Source organism: Chaetodon trifascialis, chromosome 6 (genome assembly GCF_039877785.1).
Source record: "Chaetodon trifascialis isolate fChaTrf1 chromosome 6, fChaTrf1.hap1, whole genome shotgun sequence".
Taxonomy (NCBI): domain Eukaryota; kingdom Metazoa; phylum Chordata; class Actinopteri; order Chaetodontiformes; family Chaetodontidae; genus Chaetodon; species Chaetodon trifascialis.
Window position 1 is genome coordinate 6,321,625 of NC_092061.1, and position 25,965 is coordinate 6,347,589.

At 44.2% G+C, this 25,965-nt stretch overlaps 1 protein-coding gene across 1 annotated transcript; it reads right to left on the bottom strand.

The window, feature by feature from the left end:
• On the bottom strand, positions 1-24,655 carry cemip2 (cell migration inducing hyaluronidase 2). Its single transcript, XM_070964937.1, has 24 exons — positions 24,368-24,655; positions 21,335-21,686; positions 21,075-21,215; positions 20,340-20,907; positions 16,357-16,526; positions 15,364-15,555; positions 13,851-14,017; positions 12,169-12,381; positions 11,042-11,247; positions 9,906-9,975; positions 9,285-9,413; positions 8,313-8,401; positions 6,874-7,005; positions 6,486-6,521; positions 6,066-6,221; positions 4,201-4,378; positions 2,732-2,947; positions 2,420-2,631; positions 1,945-2,127; positions 1,597-1,816; positions 1,416-1,517; positions 1,160-1,305; positions 886-992; positions 1-784 (listed from the first exon to the last, which is right to left on the bottom strand). Exons 2-24 carry the CDS (start codon positions 21,666-21,668, stop codon positions 585-587), a joined length of 4,167 nt encoding a protein of 1,388 aa, XP_070821038.1. The 5' UTR covers positions 21,669-21,686; positions 24,368-24,655; the 3' UTR covers positions 1-584.
• Positions 24,656-25,965: the final 1,310 nt, after the last annotated feature.

The window sequence follows — 25,965 nt, forward strand, 5'->3', positions numbered from 1 at the left end:
TGTCAATTTTTGGCTTAATATTGCTGGTTAATTCTCATATGCAACGGCATTTATTTTCATTATTTCCCTTTGACCTGAGCACATCTAATCCATCTCATTCACTGTCAATTCTAATCGAACACGGTCTCATTTCAGGGACAATGCAATTTATTTTCATAATTTCCTCCTGGCCTGTGTGTATCTAATGCATTGTGCTCTGTTTTCTCAATCTCAATCCGATCCATTCTCTTCTTATTTACTACATAATAAATAATAAGATTGGAAGGTAGATGTTAAAGGTTGCTTTGTCCAAGATTAACCGCTGAGATGCTGTAAATCGCTTTGGCTGATAAGGCAAGTTGTGTCTTTCAAGGAAAGTGCATTGACTCAACGGCCCCAAGGCATACTTACACATACACACGCACACACACAAAAATCACAAAATGACTCATCCCGCTCATAATAAAATACCTTCTCTCCACGACATCTTTGCCACTGTTAATAAATTAAAGGTTCAGCAGTTCACATTCATCAGCTAGTTGTGTGTGTTTGTGCATCTGTGTGCAAGAGTGTTTTGGGTAGTTAAGTTGTATCGTTCACATTGGTCATTGTAGTCCCGTGGCTTTTTTGAGCAGCTCCAGATCTTTGCGCGTTCGAGCTGCAGGTGGCGTACAGCCGTATGTCTCCAAACCCAGGGGCAAGTACCGCTCCTGCAGCCCCAGGAACTCATCCCCCTGCCCAGCTTGTAGCGAGACCCAAGGAGGAGGTGAAGAACCACCCAGGAAGCCCCAAAGTGCCAGACTCTCTGCCGTGAGAGGTACCAATAAGAGCGTATGAGAGTGAACCCCAAAACACAGCAACTAGACAGAGAAAGAAAGGGAAACTATTTCTATGTGTGTTACTGACCTTTACTGTGCAGCTCAGCAGCTTTGGCCACGCCAAAGGAGACCAGATACGGTGCTACAGCAGCCAGGCCTTCTGGCTGACCTCGTGTTGCCATGAGCACGATTGACCTGTTGAGGAAACACATCAGTAAATGAAGCAAGAACGTGCATAATTCCACTGCAGTGGGCTGCTGTATACTTACACTAACCAGGAAAGCTTGTTACAGATTTTGATACTGCAATATGTCCACGTTCGACATGCAAATAAGCAGCGCTATCTTATTTTCCCTGCTCACCTCTTTGCTATTCCACTTTTTAGGTACTGTTCCATCTTGGCATCCATCTTGGCAAATGAGGTTTTCTTGGTGACTTTCCCAGAACAGGCATCCACTGAGACCAGGAAATACCCCGGCTGAGAGAAGGGCATGGTCACCTCATTCACCTGGCAGGTGATAGGAAAAAAAACAGCTTAAATAAACGCTGATTCACATGTTGAAGTCACACAGATAAGATCACGTGTTTGGGTTTGTGCTTGAGGCCTGGCATGCTCACAGTGATAAAGGAGCTGTTATCTCCTCTCTGCAGCTCCTTGCTGCAGAGAGACTTGACTTGTGTCTGGAGGTAGGAGGTCCATGGCTCACTGGAAAACACGAGCTGAGACAGAAACACATGGGTGAGCAGTGGTGAGCTTAAGCAGCTGAATGGAATCGATGTTAAATGCAGCAACACGAACCTGTTTGGCACCGCAGCCTTTGCAGGGCTGTGTGTTCAGAGCCGGCATGGGCACCACTGCTGAAGGTGTCTTGGAGTACTTGGGGTAGGCCTTGGCTGAGCAGTTGCAGGTCTGTTTGGAAGACGTGGTGGCCATGACTTTCACTCTTTCGCAGCCTTTTACTGAACAGTAGCTGTGACCATCCCGACCGTGCCGTGACCGAAGGTAGAGCCACAATAAGCTGGGCGTGATGGGAGAACAAGAGGAGTTAAACTAAGAGACTTCATAAACTGGGGAGCCTCAGAGGGGAGGTTGGCTTATGTAGATAAAAAGACGGAAACTGAGACGATTGGATTTTTGCTCCCTCACCCAACAGCTCGGTCAAAGAAGTACTTCCTCTCCATCGGCCTCTTCTCCAACTCTGCCAGGGACGACACAGTGCCGTAGTCCGTGATGTCATCGAAGGTGTTGCTCTGCCTGTCGTTGATGTCGGCCATGATCTGAAATGTGGTGTCCGACGGGTAACAGAGTCCCACCAGCACCCAATCGTCTCTGAGTAAGAGAAAGAACGAGGGAAACGTTACACGACACAAAGCTTCCCCCAAGACCATTTAGAGCGACTGAAAAATGCTGCAACACGCTGGTTTGATAATGAGGTTTTTCAGCTCAGAACAGTTATAATGCAGTCGAGACGATGCACAAACACTGCTGAAAAGACAACTTACTGCGATCAGAGAGATTAATATATCCTCATTCTAAGTGTATTACACAAATCCTATTGCTTGCCGCAGGCTTCATCACACACATACACGCCCACACAACATGCAGCGGACTCGTTACTCACTTGTCAAAGTTGATGAGAGAGAGCACAACCTCTCTGGGCGCAGGTCCACTCCAGTGCAGAGTGTAGCTCTTGCTCATCATCAGGACGGGCTGGTACTGCTGAGAAAGCGCCCCCTGGCTGTTAATGCCCCTCAGTACCAGAGGAGCATCAGGATATTCATCTCTGCTGATGGATAAACTGAGGCTGGGGGCTCCCTGGGTCTGGATGTACACCTGAGGGAGGATGTGGTGGAGTGCAAGGGTCAGGAAGAGTGCACATTTTCCATTAGAGGGACGGAACAACAACGCAGAGGCGTGCAGACCCCTGAGGTACCTGAGAGTAGCGGCCGCTGCAGATCACTCCACTCCACTGGGACACGTTCACACAGCCAGGATGCTGGATCAGGTAATTGTCCGCTCTGCCGACGTAGGAGTCTCTGTAGCCTGTGACTGACCCGTCCACGTCGTGAAAGATGGAGTTTTTGTCACCGTCCAGGTCGTTCTCTTCGAACCACTGCCCAGGGCGACCGAAGAACGCCCGCAGACCCACCTGAAGACGATATTTGCAAAGAGTGTTGTGAATGCCATCATATACATTTTAGCACTATTTATCAATTCAGGAAATCACTGCTTTGCTTAAGTGCCGAGTTTGATAAATGTTTGTTTGGGAGCGCTCTCTCCAACGCAGCTGCTATTTACTCAGTAATTACTTTTCATCAACATAATGCACCTATTCAATAATGATGATCTCCGTCCTCCTGGGAGAGAGAAATACAAAACCCAGCTTCATATTTCATCTTAACTTCTCACAAACAGAGGTTTTTATAAGCACTGCAGTGTGCTGATGATGTCTCCAGTGAAGTCTTATCAGCCCTAAACGTTTGCTCACAGTCGAGTGGAGGCTGAGCTGTGACGGGCATTGCTCTCTGATGGCTGCATTTTTACAGCTGTTCCTAATCAAAAAAGACTTTCCTCTTCCGCAGGTAATTTCATCTATCTATTGTCTTTTCTAGCTTGCAACCACCAGTCTACCTTTTTGTTTAAGAGGGTTTTGAGAGCTACTGTTTTTTTTTTTTTGGGGGGGGGGGGGGGTTAGATTTATGTAACTGGAAATGTTTACTGTATGTTTATCATGAGCATAGCAATGAGATTATGGATTATGGTATCATATTTGAGCTGAAAATTCCGACAGAAAATTAGAAATTCACTGTCACATGTAAGTACAGGCATTGCACTGCACTGTACCACCACATGAGGGCACCAGTGCTCTACAATGGTTTCTGACTCCAAGAGGGGTCATCTTTTCTTTTGTCTTTCTTCTGTCTAACCAATGTTTTAACTGACAACTCCATGAGTCTGAGCTGAGTGGTGATCTGAGCAGTGTGAGGGGGCAGAGGGCCAAAGAGGAAACAGTCGGATCCAGAGTACCAAGAGGATGGGCACAAAGTGAGGTGGGGAGAAAAGACTTAAAATCTGTCAATCAAAGGAGTGCTCACACCTACTGTGAATCTGAACTACAGTGAATCTGCAGACCAGGAAAAACACCACACAGTGAGAAAGCAAGAGAGGAATGAAGAGTGATAAAGAGGAAGAGAGAATGAAAAAGAGCTGACTGTAGTACAAGGTTGACAACAGGACCCCAAGAGTCACATGGAAGTATTAGACTGCTCCCTATGGACAGCTCCATACCGACCCTCAGTCTCACTGTTAATAGAGTCATGTATTAGTTTGTCTATGCAGCTCCACTATTAAACCAGCAGCTGTAAAGCATGCTTACAGCATGAGCTCTCAGTCTTTACTCACAGTGGAGTGGAAGCTGAGCTGAGACAGGTTGTTTCGAGGGGTGAGCTGCCAGGTGTTCTTCAGGTTGAATCCCACTGCGCTGGTATAACGCTCTGGCGTGGGGATGAATCCACGAAATGTGCTCTCTGTAAGCCGCACCGGACCATCATAGATCTGGAAACCTCGGATTGGGAAGGTCCTACAGCGGAGAGGGAGAAGGAATCCATGAATATATCAAGATGACTGGAAGCAATAAATACAAGGGAGAGAATGCAGATGAGGTAAACAGAATAAAGAGACCATCACTCAAATGGATGACCACAGGTTTTCGTCATGGACTGGCTAAAACCCAAAGCTTTCAGAGTTTCAGAGGAACATGTTATTAAAACCTCCAACATGTTTCAGCCTGGGCATGAGCTCACAAGGGAGCAGGACATCAAACGCCTCACACATGACGCGCTCCATAATTCTTGGTCACATGGGACTTGAGTTGATTTTACAATGCCAAGGGTTCCCCCGAAAATGACTCCAACTACATTAACATTAGTAATAAATGTAGACATTATGGTCTCTGTAATGTAGTACAGGGATAAATGTTGCTCTAACATATGTTTGTAAATAAAAATCATAAGTAAAACAGACCACATGGTCTTCATAAAGAGAATCAGAGATCAAAATGAAACCTTTTCCCCATGCAAACAACAGCCACTGTATATCTGTATATCTGCACCCTGTGCTGGAGAGGAATCATCCATTTTTTTCATGCATCGCTGTTTAATCCAGTTGTGGTTTTATTACCTGCCTTCAGACGAGGATCTAAGGTTGAACTGTTGATTCCATTTGTTTTCATCATGTGGGTGTTGCAAAGCCATTGCAAAAGTCAAACAAATAAAGAATTAAACATGGCAGTCGTACGTAATTGCTATTCATGAAACCTTACTGACTCTATGTTTTAATTAAAGGATCAAATTATCCACCCATTTTAGTGGAACTATCTTCCCTCCGGCAAGAAAAAAAAAGTGTCCACAGCTCTGGCAGCAACTATGATGACGACAGACAAACTGACCGAGCCAGATGTCACAGTGCGGTCAGGAAGCCTGTAAAACGCCTATAAAGCTGTGCACGGTGGTGACAGTGGTCACAAACTGACATAAAGCCTCGCTCTTGAAACTAAAAAAGGCTGCTATTTGCCAGTCTCTTGTTTATGTTGCTCTCCTCCTGTATAACAATCCCTGTAATGAGAGAGCAAGAAAAACAGAGAGAACTGTAAGAAGACCCAGAGGGGACATAAAGCTCAAAACTCTGCTCTTGTTAGGACTGTCCACTTACTCCAACATGGCATTACAGCATGCAGAGAGTCTATTAACTTCCCTTAATGGAAGTCCAATGTAAGGCAAATATCAGTGAAGTAACACTTTTGGTTTCAGTGGGAGCACGATTAGTGACGTCTTCATGCATTCATTTTTCAAAGAAGATCAAAATGATAGAAACAGTAGAAATAATTGGCAGCTCTGAGTCAGAGAAGAAATGGTTCTTAAGTAATCGAATGCGACAATGAGTAATCATTTTGTATGAAAACTGCGCAAGTGTTGCCACCACACATTTCCATTGACTGCCCAAAATATCGCTGGAGGGAAGTCAGTCAAGACAGAACTTCCTTTCACACGTCCACCTCCTGCTTGAAGCAGCTGCAGCAGCCTCATCTGTCCGGCGACCTGATTACCTCGCTGGCTCGCGCTTCCTTGTTTGTTTTTCCCAGCATATTTTTTCATTGCCAACTCCTCCGCCACCATCCCCTGCAATTCCTGAGAGGACTCGGCCTAATTTGGATTTTTCCCCCGAGTTCCTCTCAAATATTTCTCCTCCTCCCGTTTGCTCCCCCTCACCTGTTTCTCGGCAGCGTCCTCATCTTTGCGTCAGCTCCTCCTGGGCCCCAGTATTTATTCTGTCCTCCGTTCGTCCCTCTGTTTCGGCTTTCACCCACAAACAGCGACTGCCTCACCTCCTGGCTGGAGCCTTCATCTTTAGGGTAGCTGCCATCACTGGAAAATGAGAAGGAGATAAGAGAATACCCTAATTGAAAATATCGTACATAAACATGTTTATAGTGGTTTATGCTTTTTCAGAAAGAAAGAGAGAGATGCTTGTGACCACACAGAAGTTTAAAGTATCTGCTTTTTGCTTAGTATTTATCAGTCATGAGGGGTTTTTGGCAAGTTCAACAGGAGAGAGAGAGAAAAAAAGACAAATATGCTGAATAAACTCATGAGACTGAATGAGCAGGAGTGATTTAAATAAGTACACACCTGGCAAAGGATAATCCCACCCCATTGTCTGCAAAGCTGTTCAGAGAAAGAACAGAGATGCTTGTCAGTTAATGAAATAACATGAAGTGAAAGTATTTTGAAATGATCGCTGTCTGTTCACTGCAGCCACTTCAAAAACTACAGGAATCAACCCGAGGCTGAACATAAAGTTGGTCAAATAGTGAAAGTGAGAAAAAGTACACTTTGTTGGAAACAGTAGAGGAGGCCATCACAGGGAGCTGCGGTGGGATTGCAACAGACTACCAGTACACACTGTCAACATCCCAGTTCTCTTCTGACAGCCTCATTTTTCATTGGAAACATCCTCAGTCATCAGCTCTCCTGGAGGCGTTACATTCATCGCTTCAGAGCCAATGAGCCGTCTCACCCGGAGCTCTGGATGACGATGTCGCCTCCCCGTATCCACGCTCCTAAGTCGTTGTTCTTGAAGGAGATCAGAGTGTCGATGACGGCCGCCACTCGAGGACGGCTGGGGTCGGCGTTCTGGTGTGGTCGAAACCTGAAAAACACATGTAAACACACACACACGTTTCCATTTTTTTTAACACTGTGATTTTCCACTGGTCTCATTCATTCCCTCTCAAGCTTTCACCCTCACCGCAATGTCAAACCCAATATCTTTCTGCACATGTGGTCTTTGTGTAGGTTAACGCAGAAGACAACACACACACTCTGACGAAAACATGAGATACACTGAATCAATTTAACTTTTGGGGGGATATGAGTGACTCATGGACCTGATAATCATAACGTCATCATGCTATAAATCTGCGCATCGTAATTTCTAACCACACTAAATGTCTAAAGCTCCACTGCTGAACTCTACAGGGTGCAGGCTTTAATACTCATTGCCTCCCACGGTGCGCACTATTGCAGAAGGGGACTCTGTGTCATTAAATATGAAATGGCTTTGGAAACATGAATATACCCAGAAAGTTTGTGGTCATCTGTGGTCATTTGATTGGGAAATATCTCAAAAACTGGACAGGGCTCGTCCCCTTTTTTCAGCTTAATGGTGGTGCTCAATTCAGATCAGAGCTCACCTTCAGCGCCAGTACTTATGTTCTGGATGCCATGAATAGCCACAGATTTTATGGAAACCTGGCTGTTCCTTTTCAAAATACCTTGTCATGGATTCAAGTGTTGGTCGAGGGGAAATGTTAATCTGAATGTGGCGCAAGAAGAAAGGTCAGAGGGAATCATTCTCTGGAACCATTAACGTCTAATGCCCTTTTCCAAGAGCTTCTTACAACCAACACAACACAACTACGCCTCTCCTTCACGTAAGATTAATATTTAGCACACATTTTAACATTTAAAATGCTCCCCCTCATACGTCTGCACACATACACACACACACAGCTTGGCCAGCAGTCTCGGTGGACACGTAAGATTTTTTCCGTCTAGTAGAGGGCTGTATTTGGGTAAGGAGCTGCAGAGAGGAAACTCTATCTGTGAAGCCTTGTTTTCTCTGTCAACACAAACCTGACAGACCTTCCACTAAAATGCAGTAACAGAGTATAAGGCCATCCATCTATCCCAGTCGTATCCTGCTGGATACGGCTATAAATAACTTCATTCACAGTTATTGACGGTGGCATTCAAAATACATTTGTAAACCACAAATACTAATATTTATAGAGTGTAACTGTACACCACGATGCATGTGATCACTATAAACCTTCTAATAGTGCCGATTTGTGCAGTCACTATCAATTTATATACACTTGACTACTCAAGATGTCCAAAATATGTCTTTACAAAGTACAATGCTGATGTAAAATGCTAAAGCACACACATACACACCTGGCACTGTTGTCTAGACACAGGTATTCTCGGGGGTCTGCAGCACTGGCATTGGTGGTCTTCACTCCTTTGTCAATGAACAGTCCTGCCTAGGAAGATGAAACTATGATTATATTAAAACGCCAGATTTTCTCTGGAACTATGGTTAGAGATCTGAGATGGTCTATTTCTGCTGGACTGACATTAACAAGACTGCTAGTACATTTTACAGTGAGGGACCTGAGGCGATTATAAATGCACTAAATTTAAATCCTGGGTGAAAAGACTTGTAGAGTCAATGTCAGACTTCAGGCTAAAGCAGAAAGTAGGAAAAGTGGTAAACAGAATTCCTAATTTATAATGTGCGTGCACGTGTAACGTATATTTACATACGCCGTTTCATAAGGTTTAGTTTCGTATGTTTACAAAATGAATTGTAAAACAAATTAAAGGAAAAGTGTAATATACATTATATATGTGTGTGTGTGTGTGTGTGTGTGTGTGTGTGTGTGTGTGTTATGTATATGGAAACCTGCGCTCTGAGTTGGTCCTGTGGTATAAGCGAGGTATAGTCTGAAACCTCGGGCCTCCTTCCTCTATAAGAGAGGCTGCTGTGGTCAGACCGAACAAAGAACTTACAGTTCACCTGCCCGACTTCTGTCCCGACACAACAGAGCACTGTTGTAGAGCCTGCTCATGTGTGTGTGTGTGTGTGTGTGTGTGTGTGTGTGTGTGTGTGTGTGTGTGTGCGTGTGTGTGTGTGTGTCCATGCCTCTTTTTGACAAGAGCTGAGTGAGTAAGCAGAGATATGTAATCCTTTTTCATAAGTTATAAACAGTCTATTTGAGTTGTCTCTATAAAACACAGAGGCAGAAAGAGGCAACGACAAGAGAAGTGGCACAACCTGGTTTACTGTGCTGTGTACGGGGGGAAAGCACACACTGAGATGAGCCTTCACCAGTAATAAAAAAAGATAAGCAACACTGCTGATACCTTGAAGTTGGAGTGTACACGGTTGTTGTAGAAAATCCCCAGCGGAGTGAGCTCTGCCTTGGTCTCTGGTACCAGCCCGTGAGAGTCTCCGGTGGATGAGCTGTGGAACACAAACCATATGCCAGCATCCTGGATCAGGAAGGAAGAGCAGAGAAACAGAGAAACGAGGTGAGACAAATCATGTTCCCAGTACAGCCGCTCAACAGCAGGAATTTCATTATCTTGGCTAACACACACATCACCCATAGGAGGAGGGTTGAAGCCAAATATGAAACCAATGGGCAGAACTGGACGGGATGTTATGCGACGTGTGGGTCAAGCCCCGCAGAAAGAATACACCGAGTGTAGGAGTTCATATGAGCTCGTCTTCTGACATTAGAGGTCTCACAATTCTATCAGACACTAAAGCCATTAAATCCTATTTTATTGACGGATCACTTTGTTATGAGCATGAAGCTCTTTCATTTAATTGTGTTAAGTTAAAGGAACAGTAAAGCTTCACATAATGCACCACAGTTCATTCATCAATAAGGGGCTCTTCTTATTGGTCATTCAGTTTTATTAATCCTTTGCAAAATGTTATTCTGAAGCTGTTTTCTTATATAACTCTCATGTTATTACCTGAGAACCAGCAGCTGCGTTGCTGATGAGATTGTTGTTGGGGTTGGCGATCCAGAATGTTGAAACCGCCCTGGAAAAGACAGACAGTACACACACACACACACACACACACACACACACACACACACACACACACACACACACACACACACACACACACACACACACACACACACACACACACACACACACACACACACACACACACACACACACACAGGATGCAGGCACAGAAAGATATTAAAAAGGCAGTACCTTGGCATAACAGAGACTATGACTAATAAGCAGAAGACAGATCAAAGAATCCTCTGATCTCCCACAATAATCCACCTCTCCAACATAAACCCTGGACCGGCACAGCTCTGCCAACACACACACATGCACACACACACATACACACACACACACACACACACACACACACACACACTCCTGGAAACAGGCCTTGCTGCTTCTCTCAAAGAGGAGTTTTTCTTGCTCTTGCTACGACACCAAAACATCCCATGGAGAGAAGAGGTTGTTATTGTGCGGATAAAACCATCCTGCCAATATCTCTCGCACACACTATTACTAACCACAGTATCTCTTTCACATGGATATGGACCCTCTGTCTTCTCTCAGGGTATGTCTGCACTATCTCGACAGGTTTCCTGACAGTCAAAGACTTCAGTGTCAGTGCGGGAGATTCAAAACTGGCACAAATCATTTGTGCTGATTTGGCCCCACTGTTCAGTGTGTCAGAGGTGAGGTAGATGCTCAGCGTCTACTAGACTTCCCTCTCTAAATATCAGACTCCTTTAGAATCAAGATGTTGGCTTATTCACAGCTCTCAGGGCTTGGCAAGTGCCTCTGCAGTGTCCCTACTATTATCTGTCATTACAATTATCCTCAGTCTTATGCTTAACAAGATCCCAGGCTCCCTGAAATGCAGCTGTTGCTGGTGGATGGATTAGGCATTTTATATAAAAAGGATAAAAAGTAGAGCTATGTAGAAGTAGCCTCCTCCTCCTCTTTGGTGCTATAAATGAAAATTGACATCCATGTGTAGCAGGGCTAAAAACTCATGTTGTCTTTTATCAGTTTGCTCTGTACTCAGAACCCTAAGCAGAGACACAGTCATTACCCAGATGTCTTACTTGCACTCTGTGCTGGGTGAGGGACTGTAGCCCTTGTAGACTTTGTCCTTGATGGTGGTGCAGAGGGTCTCATTGCGGTCAGTGGGCAGCAGAGTCCCAGGTCGAGTGAGGAGGCCAAGGTTGTGGTAGAAAGTGTTGCGCTGCTCAATCCCATCCTCGAGGAAGAAACAGTGACCCAAGGTGTCATAGCCTATGGTGTTCTTCACCTGGATCAAAGACAAAGGGACACAAGATATTAAAAAGGATGAAGAGCCAAGTGAGGATTTTTAGAGATTTTAGAGCTCTTGACAGGAGAGAAAAATAAATACAGCTCTATATCCCACTCATGGCAATCTTCCCCTTTCCAAGGAGAAGGTAGTTTACACCTCATGGAAATATGCAGAAAAAAATTTTGGTAAACAAGAAGAAAACAACCCACAGGAAAAAACTGTGCGTTCCAAATGCTGGATGTTCCTTCCTCCTTAAATACTTCAAATTCCTGAAACAAGACCATTTCTAAATAAACTTATCTGATGCTGTACAGAGGATGATGGTATCGAGAGGGCGCGACAGGAAAATATTCACAGCGTGAAACAATGTTATCCGAGGCTGTAACTTCCATTTCCCCAATGCAGCTGGGAAGAATGCTTTCAATCCTACAGGCCCGAGTTAAAGTTAACCCATCTCTGTTTGATGTCAAGAGGGAAAATAACTCTCACACACATGTTAAAGACTGATTTTGCAGTTCACAGAGATATGATTATCGTTGTCCAGCAAGTATATAAAAACATTTACATTTGTTGAAAGTAAGGGACTAATTATAGAGGACTAACTGTTGTTCTTCTTTGCAAGAGACAGATGATTCTACAATGGAGAAAAATAATGGACTGGAGGGTTTGAAGAGAGAGATTAAGGAACAGAAGGCGAGGGAGAGGAAGGAAAAGAAAGGAGGAAACAAGCCATTACTGTAATCCAGTGATGGAGGCTGTAATTGATGAGTATTCAACAGCAAGCGTCACATGGTAGTTATTAGTGAGCGCTCTCTAACACATCCTCCAAACATACAGATGTTTTCATGTGCCTACAGCTGTCTTTTCTTTGTCCTCAGATACATTACAGACTGACCTGATCACACACACTTCACTCACCAGCAAACCGTTGGTGGCATGGATGGTGAGGCAGCGGGAGAAGGAGTGATGTATGGAGAGTCCGTCCACATAGGTGGGGTCCCTGTAGCCTCCCCTCTGATCCACATCCCCGCACATGTGGAAGTGGAGGGGGTAGCGGCCTTTCTCGCCCTGCTGGCCCATGTTCTTCAGCTCCACGTGGGACAGATGTACTGATGAGAAGTTACCAAAAATCTGCCGGTGTGGGAGAGAGGGAACAAAGACAGGCCAGATTGGAGGATAAGTCACAAAAGAGGGCGATTTCAAAATCGATCAAGCAAGAACAATGAGCTATTATATGCCGCTAAAGTAACTTACGCCGGCCTTGTGGAGGGTAACACAAGATTTGTATTATGCCACAAAAGTAGGCTAACTGTCTACCCACTTTGGTCCAATTAAAGGTTTAGGTCTACGGTATAATTTTCTGTGTTTGTCTATGATCCCACTGGGATATGAACTAAAGCTCCTCTGGAATCCTGCTCCGGTGAGTCAAACTGAGCTGAAACCACTGACGTCCCTCTTGATGAATAAGAGATGTGAGTTACAGGCGCACAAATGAAAAATGAAACACACATAGCGATGCACACATGCAAAACACAAATGAACTGGGGAGCAAGTACAGTTAAGCATGAACGTCAACAAATAATCCAGTAGAAATATGCTGTGTAATACTCCCTAGGAGGTCTTTTGTGGGTATGGCATAATACACACAGTCTGGTTCCTGTTAAGAGGGTATTGGCCAATCGCTCCAGCTAACTGTAGCTCACCCACACTGTGTATTGATATTAATAAAGTTACTGTCTATATTGTGTACACGCTCTACATGATGCCTCAAGACATGACTTCTACTTGACAGTATATATTCACACAACAGAGTGACAGGACGGCCAATAGTGTCAGATTTATGTCTAGACGGGAGCAAGAAAAATGGATTGAGAAAATATGCAGTGGTGTGTGTGATAGCTCTATTGCTGAGGTCTTTAACTTTGAGGGTGAGAGGTCAATCATTTTAGAGGCAGATTGTGTAACACAAGTGAATGCCTTTTTGTTAGAGACAGTTAAAGTGGTAAAAAAAAAAATCTGAAAGTGTTTAGTTTTTTTCACAAGGGGGGGCAGTTACATCGAGCCTGAGGAATGTTATTGTGTATTTGCCACCAAATCGAATGAAATCGTAGCATCATTATCCAAATTACAGAGAATTCATTGCTTCTATGGAGATCCGTTTAGATGAGAGAGGATGTGATGCTCCAGTTATTGCCATGTTTGACCTTAATCTGTCTTTAGACATCAGAAAGACACTTTTCCTAATGTCTTCTTTATATGTTCAGATTCATAGACTGTGTTTTCTGACGAGGAAGTGTCACAGCCTCAAAAATAAAAGCTTGACATGCAGAGGCAGAGAGGAGGGAAACAGAGAGAGAATGGGAGTGAGAGGTGTACATAAACTGAACTGGGAACATGAATGATCCCTCTCATTTAGGCATATGCATCCAGAATGTATGAATTCTTCAGCTCTGCAGCATGGAAACCGTCATGCACATTACTGCAGGCACACTGACCTTTTATGAGAACGAAGTCATTCTGAAACTCGCAGCAAACAGCAAGTACAAACATAAAGCACAGTTTAAACAAGGGGCTGTGCCATAAAATCACACGAGACACACCTTGATGTGGCCTCCATAGGTGTCGTGGCTGTAGAACTGGCACATGTTTCCGTAGCAGGAGTTTTCCATTTCTCCATAGATGAGAATGTTTCTGGAGAGCAGAGCCACTTCAGCACGCATGTCGACTCCATCTACGATCTCTCCAACGTGGTTATACTGAGGCCTCCCTGGGCACAACAGACAGGTAGATGCTTGGTCTTATGCTACAACTGGGTCAACATTTTAAAGAAAAAAATCTGGTGCACAGTTGAAAAAAAGCCTGGAAAAGGTGCAAGTCATCACTTGGTATGATTACAAACGTCAATCACTGCATTCCGTCACGTCTAAAGAAAGCAGAAACATTTTACTGAAAAACATAACAACCCATTTTGGCTTCAAATTCTTGTGGAACATTTCTCAGGCAGCACAAGACATGCTGAGACTCAAACCTTTTCACTAAAATAACAGCTTAATATAAAATGTGGAAACATACAAGTAGTGGCATTTAAACTGAACTACACCATTTTATTTCTGAAAATGGTGAGTTTCCAACTGTCGACCACAGGAAGTATGCCGAGCAGTGCACACTCAAACACAAACAAGTACTGCCCACACCCCAAATCTAACCCATCAACATAATAAGACACGTAAAAGCAAAAGCAAACAAATCCATATGAAACACGAAATAATCAGCTCTTCGATGAGGCGGAAAGTACCCTCGCCAACAGGGTGCAGCTGCCAATGACAAGGCACAGCAGAACTCCAGCTGCTCAGCCCTTCCTCAAGGCAGCAACACATAAACGAGGCACACGCACGCGCACACACACACGCACAAAAAAGACATGCACACAAACACTGACACACAAACACACCCTTCTCTTCAGGAAGGGAGCTGGCTAGTGTTTGTTGACAACAGAGGAATGAGATCAGGAAACATGTCTGATAGAGATGTGGACAAACAGACTGTTAAGGAACAACATCAGAGGAGCAGAGGAGGTGAGGAGGATGTGAAGCAGAGGTGATCTAAATCCATACAACCACTGCAGTTATAAACCATGTTACTGTAAATCTTTTCTATCAAAACATAAGCGGATAATGTCTTTTTAGCCTCTGCCAGTAATCTTACATCACTGTAACAGCTGAACAGGAAATTAGATCTCTCAGGACCTCAGGATTAGTAGCACTACATCTGCTGATCAAATTTATTGACTACATTGAGGAATTCCTGGAAGATCTTCTATGTCGTCTTCTGCTGCTGGCACAGAATTAGCAGTGAGTCTTCTCATAAGCTTTCTAAAATGAAACAGGTCTGTACTGTACTTCCCATATCTCTTCCTTCCCTTTTCTTTCTGTCCTTCAACATATTTCATAGGAACTGCACAGCTGAAAATGGAACCTACAATACGAGCCACGCACAAGAAAGGAGTGAGGCCCTCGGAGGACAAAGACTAACACAGACGAAGCCTGTTTCAGTTTGCAGCCGGGGCAACCAAACCTACTCTCTCACCGCACACACTCCACTGTCCTCTCTCACCTTGTATCCGGACCTGCCGGCTGGTGCAGTGAGCGCAGGGCAGCAGTGTAAACTCCTCGGCCTGGTGCATGGAGTAGTCTGTGCTGGCAACTACAATCTGATCCCCGGGTTGCCAGGTCGGCTGAACTTCATCCTGCAGGTTCAGTACCACCTGGTCAACAGCATCTACCTGGAAGCCTGAGATGGGGAAACCTGGAGGAGGACATAGGACTTTGTTAAAAGACACAGGAGGGACAAGAAAATAAAATAGTACAAAGCAGAATTCTGATGCCTTTTAATTATCTTAAATGTAGATGTAATAATATACTTTTAAAAATCATAATTAAAGATAACCAGGCATGGATTTTGACAGTTTAATCCAATAGTAGGCATAAATGATCTTGCAAAGGCTCCCTTTAAGTAAAAACAACTAAATCATTTCCTGGCTTCTGAATAGCTCAATAACCACTGAGATACTGCACTACAAAGACAGAAATTAAATGTTTATGTAGAACAGTTATTAATACTGTTCAGCTGTGGGCAATATGAAACAAAATAAATACATAAAGAGAGAGAGATAATCCGATATTTTACATTTTATGTTCCATTGCAACAATGAGTCACTGTCAAAATGTATCTCACAAGGTGTCAACATCCACAGCCGTAATACATAAAGACAGCGGGTGTGCTAGCACCTCACCTCTACCACACACACACACACACCACCACCACCACGCACAATTACATCTGTCTTAAAACCTGCCATTTGTCATAACGGCATGGTCACAAAAACAGTCACCCACTCAGTCACAGGAATGTCTTTCATGTTCAGATGATTGATCTGTAAAGCAGTTGGCATGTGGTGACCGTCATCCCTCACCCTGTCACCTTCATCCAAACCTTTACCTCGCCAAAGCTAGAGAAACCTGCCCATCTCATCTGAACAGACTCCATGACACTGAGGCCTGCTGTCAACAGAAATTGAAATTGATGCCACCATAAGCTGTTTCTCACCATTCTTCCACTCGCTGTAGGCGGTGACAGAGAAGCCCACGCCGTCCACGGTGGTGAAGTTTCGTCTTGCCAGAGCTCTCCCCCCTGTGTTGTGGTTTTCATGTTCCCTAACGTCCTCTGTGCACGAAGCGTTTCCACCACCCACCACTGAGACCAAAGCCCACGCCTGTCTGGAGAGACCAGAGGGATGAGGGGAGGAAAAGGTGAAGGAGTCATTTTCAAATGTGACAGTACGCAGAAGTTCTTGGCATTGACAGCCTTTGGATGATGAAAATGACTTTGAAGTGCAACTGAGAGTTACTGCAAATCCATCTATTCTCATTACTGGTTCATTATATCTCTCATTTCATCTTTTACCTTGCTAATATTTGCATATTGGCACACACAGACTCAGACACACAAATAACAGTGATTTAATCCTTTAAAGACCAATTCAATCATAGTGTTGCAATTTTCTGTCAAGTGCTATTAATGAGAATATTACTTAACACCAAACGTGACTCAATATTTGTGATAGAGGAGCATAACCAACATGTTAAGCCACTGAAAGGCAGCTGCAGCAGCTACAGGCAGCAGCAGAGTTAGCAGACCAGTCTCAGTGAGGGAGATTTCCAGTGAAAATGTCAACATGACATTAAAAGTAAGTTTATGTAACATCTCACAGATGTGGCAGCTAATCAGATAAAGGGTGTGACCTGAACTGCATGATAAAGTTTCTCTGAGTTTGAGCGTCTGTGTGGGTGTGGCATCAGGGTCAGGATGTGTCGATCGCACAGAAACCTCTTCCAGACCACAGATAAAACAGATCATAACATACAGACACTTAAGGGATGTGTCTGAGAAAGAGATTAAACTAGTCGCTAGTGTAAAGCCTCGAAGGTAGAAAGCCTGAAGGAGCACAGGAGGTGAGAGAAGAGCAGGACTGAATATCAGCGTGAATGTCATGTAGTAATAAAAAGGCCGTGCGAGAGGTAGAAAAGTAAAGAAAGGATATCAGAGAAGTCGAGGGATTATTAAAATGAGGAGAGAGGATTTCAGAAAGGTTCGTCATAAGGCTCAGGGGAATAATGGGTGTACCTGCCATGTCCAAAACTTCATTCAAATCCAACTTTTCACTTTTAAGTCCTTCCTCACGATCTGTTACGCACTACCTTATCAAGCAGGAATGTCAAGAAAATTATTTTTAAATGAGATTACGATGATTAAATAAGAAGGAGAGGCTGAATCATTTGAGCGGAGGAGCTTGAGGGTGTGGATCGCGAAAGGGATTGGGCGTGCTTGAGGGCGTAGGACCTAAAACGAGACAGTACACTGGACTTACAGCCTTGGATGCTTCAAATGTCACACTCAAGAATGACGCTGTGCTTTTCCGTTGTCCAGCATTAGCTGAAGGAGTCCAAAACAAGCTTAAGGACTTTTTGCTATTTGTGGATATGATAATATTGAAAGACCACTGACTATTGTTCCAAAACATGGCATGACCTTTAAACAGTTTATCAGCACAAACTGACCCTGACCAATATGACCTTCTCTGACCATTTATCCATTCACAAGCCTATTTTTAAAAAGATGCGATCACGTCTGGCAGTTGGTCATTCTGACAGACTAATGGAAAGTTATCTCAGTGGAAGTCTAGTTTTCCACTGAGGCATTGTTTGGCCTGTTCCACGTACAGTAAACAGTCACCTTTACATTTAGCCTTCCAGCTCAATTTCATCAAGTGCAATGACGTATCTGCAGTAAAGCCTGCAACTCACTGCACATCTGAACATCACAGAAAAGCAGCAAAACCCTAAATCTACTCCTTTGAGAACTATCAATGGAATAATTAAATCACACCACAACCAAAGCAAGTTCAGAACGCCAATGTTTACCTACAAAGCCCCCAAATATTAACTGCTGCCTGTGATGCTATCAACATGCCTCTGTGTGTTGAAATCTGTCTCTGTTCATTATAATTGTTCCCATTGGCATGATCACAAGCTAAACATGTCTTCTTGTAGATGATAGAGCCCCTGAGCATTGTGCATCCCAGTGATACACAAACAGAATCCATCTGGGGATCCATACTGTTCTGCCTTCCAGTGCCAGTGTGTGCCTTTCTGTGGGTTTTCCTGATGGGAAAAATCAAGGAAAGCCCTCCTTCTGTCCTGAGGCTGCTGATACTCTGCGTGAGTGTACACTTTACAAATCAAACAGAGAGAATAAAAACAAGTGGCTGTTTCACTGTTTCCTGAAGCCACATCCTCGTTCATCAGTGTTTTAACAACCTCATTGTTTGACCGGGAAAAGCGAATGTACGGAGGCCAGAGGTGAATTGACGAGAGTTCGTCATAAGCGTGTGCTTACGTGTGCTGAGAGACAAAGATTAAAGACAGAGGGGTCAACAGGCATGAGGCAGGAGCCAACACATTCATGTATCTCTGCCAGGAAAGATGGTTGACGCCACAGAGATCAACCTACAGAAATTCAAAGGTCCTTGGGTAATATGCTCGTTTCTCATTGTTCATATTAAATCAAGTGTAAGTTGGAGGTCAGAAGGGGTTAAAGAGATTCATAAAACACGCCCTTGGGCACGCAGGTATGCACAGTGTTTCAGCATTGATGAAGAACAACAAATTGTAAAACAAGCACCACAGTTGGTTTCCGTGTATGTTCCAGCTACATTCCCTGCTGTTTCTTCGCAACACGCCATTTCACATCATAAACTGATCTGCACTTCATCATTACACTCAATCCTATAGCTCATGTACCTTTACCACTCCACACTTACAGCCTGAAATCAGTCAGCCTAACATAGTGTGACTTTAATGAGACATTAAACTGCATGCTCTCTCATAAACGTATGCCATAGGTTTCCTCCTACCACGAGCAAACCCACAGAGAGCTGAGATAAAAATCCCCACTCCAATAAATGGTAAAAGCATCAGAGGAGAATGCGCGCACACACACACACACACACACACACACACACACACACACACACACACCTCTGAACATATGCAGTTCTCTATTGTCTGTTCCATTTAAACCATTGTGCTGTGGATTTGGGGGGGTCTGTTTAAAGACTCTGTACTGCCTTGGCACCCCCCCCCCCCCCCCCCACCGAGGTGAAATGTGAAACCGGAGAATCTGGCGAAGCTCTCGGCTTTTCAGTCAACCAAGGACCAAACCAAGCCAAGCTACAAATAACTTACAGTGAAATGCTGTGCTTAGACTTTCCACTGAAAACACATGTGTGCATACATGTGTTTGAGTGACAGCAACAGAGGATCTAATGTCATATAAAGGAAAAACCCAGTTCCCAAACTATGAGTGTAAAGGAAGCACTCACCCACATGAATAGGATTAAACTCTATACCAAACCTCTAGTATCTGTCCTTCTGAGCAAATAAGATGGACATAAAATCTCCTGAATTGCCACATTTTGCACAAATCCTGGAAACTCTCTGTCCATTATCCGGTCTGGGCTTCCTTGTCTGGCAGAGCACAATATGGCGGAAACACAGAGGAAACAGGAAGACGAATAACTAGGAACAATTCAAGGGAACATCCCAAATGAAAAGAAAGGCACATGAAAGAGGACATTTTTCCAGGGAGGATGGACATGGAACAAAACGCTGGGATTATCAGTGCAAGTAATGAGGTTTCAAAGGTGAGGGGTCTTACTTTAGTGGTCAAACCAAAACACATTAACCTTCTTTATCAGCCCAGGGAGACCAAGAGTAAACATTAACACTCCCAAAGACTTGCAAAGACAACACACCATGGAGAACCAATACAAACTCTCCAAGAGCTGGCACATTCTGCAACACAGCTGAGACACAAACCCACTCACACATATTTTCATCTACTGAAACAACAGACAGTCACCTGGGCATCAAGAAGAAACAATGCATGTGTTTTTCATTGGTATGTGATTTGAAAAAAAAATAAGCAAGTCTTTATAACATTTATCGTATTTATAAATTGGTACAATTTACCTGTATTTGAGATCATAGACAAAGCTGCTGCCGAGCTTCTCTTCAAAGGCCTTCTTGGTTTCATCCAGAAGACTTTTGACAGCCGAGTCTCCTACGGCCAGCGTGACGATGCGGCCTGCTGGCAGGGAACGCAGCAGCTGGGTGAGCCGTCGACTGTCATTACGAGAGTCATGTGTGTCGTAGCGCTCAGAGAACAGCACAGCGGCCGTGTCCTGGTCCACCACGCGCAAGTTGATGCCTCGGCTAAAGTTCCGCTGAAAGGCGTAACCCCCTGTGGCCAGACCGGAGGCCGCGACGTTTCGGGTCAGCAGAGACCAGGAAATGCTCTCGGGGCCATGTAGCTCCAGAGTCCCACCGCTCATGACGCCTATGAACTTGCGGCCCAGGCCAGGCACTTCAGGGACTGCCTTGCTGTCAGAGCGACCTACAAGTACGATGGTGGCGCGTGATTGGTAGCGGCATTTGGGAGCACCGATGTGAAGGGCTGCACCGTCTTCTATGAGGATGTAACGTGTTCTCAAGGTTATGTTTTTGGAGCCGTCAGCACTGTCTGCAAAAACCACCCGACCTGTAAAAAGGAAGAGACAAACACAAGTTCTTGGGTGCTTAATGTTAGATCTACACATCCAGAAACTGAATTTGATCTGATGAATGTTGTCACTTATCATATTTAATATCCATCAATGTTACAGCTCAAAGTGCTACTGAACAAATCATGCATCTTCCTGCGCTTACCTCCTGACTGGATGGTTAATGATTGGAAGGTAGCAGAAGCATCCAATCTAAACAAATGTCCCCTCCTGACAACAACAGCCTTCTCTGGTTGATGGCCTGGGTTCCAGCTACTGAGAGATGGGTTGTGGTCTGGACAATTCTCTGCAAACACGAGCAATCAGTAACAAATCAGAGAACCTCGTACTTCTCATTAGACCAGGACATCCAAAAATTAACATAGACTGTATATACAGGAGAGACCAGAAATTCATAATACTGACCATCTAACACATCTCCACTTGTGAGACTGAGGATGAGGATGAGGGTGAGGAAGAAAGCCCCGAGCGAGACTCCAAAACAGATAAATGTGTTCTTTCTTTGCTGGAGGTTCTGCGCACGCTCCCTGCGTTGGTTCTCCTCTGATACGTTGAAAGTGGCTCGTCGCTCCGGTGGGGGTCCGTGGGGTTTAATCGGTGGAGGCGGCGGAGCTTTGGCAGGTGGCGGCGAGCGGACTGGGGCCACCCGCCCTGGTACATAACCTGGAGACCTCTGGTGGTTGGCGTGGGGCGGCGCCACGAAGACCGGGAAGCGGCTGGGGCCATCACTCGTCGGCATGGTATACGTGTCTGCTACCTGAGAGGAGGAAAATGGGAAAAGAGAGAAAAAGAGACGATAAATTAATAATGTGGATGTCACAAAGATTTTAATCTCAATCAAGGAGGTTCTGTTTTTGGCTCAGTTTGTTTGTCAGCCGAATTACAGAAAATCTAAAAGTTTCAAAAACATTGCAAGAAGACGATTAGTTGTCACCAATCAAATTCATTGGCAACTATTTGGATTATTGATTAATCAGTTTGACTGCCTTGACGGACATCTGCATTCTCTGAGAGTCCATCTAGTTTCAAACAGATGTATTTTTACACTGTCTGCCACAAGCAATTTTGTCTTAACTTAATAAACTAAATATTACTTTGAAGGGAGTCTGTAAATCTGAATCTTTTCAAAGAGAAGTCACTGTTGTCAGCAATGACTCAAATCACACACAGTTTAAAGCATTTGTACTTTCTTGTAAAGATCACTAAACTGTAAGCACAACAGTACCATATGTTGGTAAATTAATGAAAGGAAGTGTGAATGGATGTGACATGAAGAGCTGAATAAAAAAGAGGACAGACAGAAAAAGTAAAGAAAGAGGAAGAAGACACTAAATGAGCAAGTAAAAGCAGTAGGAGGTGAAGAAAGAAAAAGAGCTGACTGGAGAAAACAGTCAATAACACTTGAGCTTGTCACTCATGGACCTCCAAGTACAGATCCTGGGTTTTGGCCTTGAAAGTAATACAAGCCTATTATTCAAAAACAGCTTGTCCCCTGGATAGTTTGGCTCATACAGAGTGACATTAGGCTGCTCTTGTCCACAGTAACAAAGGAGGTCGTGAATAATGGATCTAAACATTCCTGAGACTGTGTTAACACAGCCAAAACAGATGGCACCAATTACAGAAGAGAAGGAGGAGAGCGCTCAAGCTTGAGTCTGCACTCCTGTTACTTCACACAAACGGTGAGGGTCGCACAAAGTGAACTTGTGCCATGGACACACACACACGAGCACAGAAAGGTCATATGGACACACACCTGCACACACAAACACACAGGGTAAGGGAAATGACGCTGCAGAAAAAAGGCTTCACTGGCACTTTTCTTTAACACAAACACCCTGTACCACTGTAATGACATCCCAGCTTGCTGCTATGAGGCTTCATCAAACAAAACATCAGCAAGTTTAAGTATTCACACATCAGATTCTGACAGCAAGACTTGATGAATGACCCGGGCTGTTTAAGAGGCTGTTAAAAGTTCAGAACTGCAACAACTGTCCAAGACAGGCTCACTCAGACCAAAGACACCCTGAAAGCGATGACTTTCAATCATCCGAGAGTGTATCAGTGCTTCACACACTCCCGTACCATCCCACGGACACACACACTGAACATTGTCTTGCCAAGCCAATTAGTCATCATTTTAGCCCAGAGCACAACAAGCCTCTTCAACTCATAAACAAAGCCATGTACAATCAAGTACTGCTCAACAAGGGCTCAGTCATCCATGTGAGCGTTTCACCCACTCCACTTGAAGTATCCCATTACAGTTTGTCTGCACCAGTCTGCCCAAGACTTTAGATGATAATTCTCCGTGTAAGCTGGGATGCCATGAAGACACGCACGCTGATTACACTCTCTTTTTCTCACAGTCTGTGCCCTGCCCTGCATTAGACGGACTCAGCGGGAGCCCTGTGATGGGGATGACCCCTGAAGGCATCAGTGTTTATAACCCTATCTCAGGCTATGCTTTTATTCACATTCCTCACCATAAAAGGACCAGCCAGCTCGTGCTCCCCTGCTACTAACTGACCTGTCAGGGCATAAGGAGTGGTGGGCTTACTCACCTTAGGGCTATTCAACGTCTGGAAAACACAGTCATCACAAGGCTGCACTGCTTCTCGTGGACTTCATGTATTTCCTAATAACCTCACTCCCTCCGCTCACTCTCATATTTTCCTGATTTAAGAGCTACTGAATATCAAACAGATGTGGGGGATAGACCATCACACATTCTTCAGCTGTAAAATCTTTGCTTTGGATATCGGCACTGGCAGTGGGACAAACAGTGAGCCACGTGTTGACTGTTTTAGTTAACTCAAAACTGCAGTTGAGTCGGAACAGCCCTGTCACAGCTCTCACTCCTGGACCACCACACTTACAGTGAGTGCAGCGACTGTGTTGGCCCACATTGAGCAAGATCGACTGTGTTAAATGGAAGGATTTCATTACTTATGATGATTTATGGGCTTGTTTTGGCCAAGCAGGGACACTAGCTAAAGTTACTGCACTTACAAATGGGTACTGGGTGGTCTGTTAGCAACATACCACCACAGAAGAAGAACATAGAGGAAAACACTTTGCATAAATCACGAGGTAGCTTAAGTCAGCTGTTATAGTATATATCATATTCTGATATTACAACAAATTTCGCTTCTTTTAACATTAGTGTTTTTTTCTCTAATATGACAGTTAAAGGTACGGACGCGACACGTAACGTTAGCAACACACCGCAAACAACTTTTAAAAACGTTAGCTCGCCCACACAAAAAAGCACTAACTGTCGCTTTTACTAGCTTATTGGCTAACGCTTATTCGAAAGCCTCTTGACAAGAAAACGACCCCAAACTCAAAGCTTCACCCAGTGTGTCCTCTATCACCCCCCGCGGTTGACGGACAGCCACGGTGTGAAGGGTCGGACCGGCGGCGAGCTCGTACCGTCGGAGACTGTCCTGCTGCTCTCGCGCTCTGTCCATTCGCTCTCTGCCGAGCCGTTAAACGAGCTGAACCGGTGTCGGTGAGACGAATGGTCGACTTCTCGCCCTCGCAAGTTTGCTTTCCGTGTCCCTTTTTATATACTTTTTCTTCACATGGTGTTTTTTTCTGCTGATGGGCTGTCGTCCGTCCTTCGTTCAGCCCCCTGTCCCACCGAGGGAGAATCAGGCGCGGCTTCGAAGAGAGAAAATGATGGTGCGTTCACGCGTTGTTGGAAAAATCCAGAATATGGGACTTTACTGTGTGTTAGTACAATGAGAGCCACTTAAATCAAATTCCTAGTTACATTCCTTCAATGTGTACACATACTTCGCCATACTTGCAAATATTATTGCCACAATTGTAAGTCACATCCCTCCACCCACCCTTTTGGCCAGACACCAAAAATAGATCTATTGTTAATTTAATTGTTCAATTCTACCTTTCAGAAATGGTTTTCCCCCTCCATTAAGGTCTGATTGCTCTTTCAAAGGTTTCATTTATGACATTAAATTATCTTATTCATTATTATATTAATATTATTATTCTAATAGTTTTTATTGGCCTTGGACTTTGGTGCGGGAGTCGAGCCCTGTGCTAATGTCCTGATATTTAGTATGTCCATAGTGGCAGTTTGAGTGTTGTTCACACAATATGTTTGTATAAACCAAATGTTTATGTTATCGCACTTTATCTTACAAATTGACAGTGATTTATCTCTGCTGCTATCAGTGATTGATATCCTGTTAACAAGCATGAAGCTGTGAAATTAACAGTTAAGTGTAAAGACACTGTGACAGAATCAGTATATTCCTGCAGGAGCACACCTGTACGTGTACAGAGGCGTTTGAAAGTGGGACAGGCCCTTATGAAGATTTAAGGAAACCGGGGTTTCCGAGCGTCCTGAACGGTTCAGCAGAGCCACTTGAGCTACGTGACCCGAGGGGAGGGGCTTCAACCTGCGCCACACTGCCGCCTGCTGGCATGAAAGAGAAAATACTCTATCTCCCTCTAATGTTAGAGGCAGACAGGTGGACAAAACAGAGAGCACAACATTTATCTTAATGTTCCAAGTGATGAATTCTAAAATATTAAATACTGATGATGCCACAAATACAGAAAGAGATTGCTGTGTCAGAGAAACAGAGCATAACTCATTTTCATTGCAGTCACGCTGTAGGATTTCCTCCACATCTTTTCCCGTAACCTCTAATCTTCTACTCATCTCCTCATCCATATTCTGTTCCTGTCGCCCAGTCTACGCAGCAAAGTTGACCTCTTGACCCCGAGCAGTATCAAGTTGACATATTTGCCTTTCAGTGGAGTCTCCTTTGAAATACCATCTCTCAGTTTGACCTGGGGAAAGTACCAAACTGCGTGCCAGGACACAACACACTGTGCAGAATATGATCATCTCTTTTATACTATCTGAACAAATGCGGTGCAGTATAATCAGAACACACACCCTGTTTCTGAACCACAAAGGTAATACGTGATGCAGGGCTGTTGTGTTGTATTTCAATCATTTGAACAGGTTGATAATGTTTACTCTCCTGTTACAG

What these genes read in the sequence shown, in the direction of transcription:
- cemip2 (XM_070964937.1), bottom strand. Translation starts at nt 21,668, where the DNA reads ATGCCGACGAGTGATGGCCCCAGCCGCTTCCCGGTCTTCGTGGCGCCG. An exon ending in TCACCCAGCACAGAGTGCAA is followed by an intron (nt 9,976 to 11,041) that starts GTAAGACATCTG and finishes TGTCTTTTCCAG; the next exon opens with GGCGGTTTCAACATTCTGGA. An exon ending in TTCTTTGACCGAGCTGTTGG is followed by an intron (nt 1,817 to 1,944) that starts GTGAGGGAGCAA and finishes CATCACGCCCAG; the next exon opens with CTTATTGTGGCTCTACCTTC.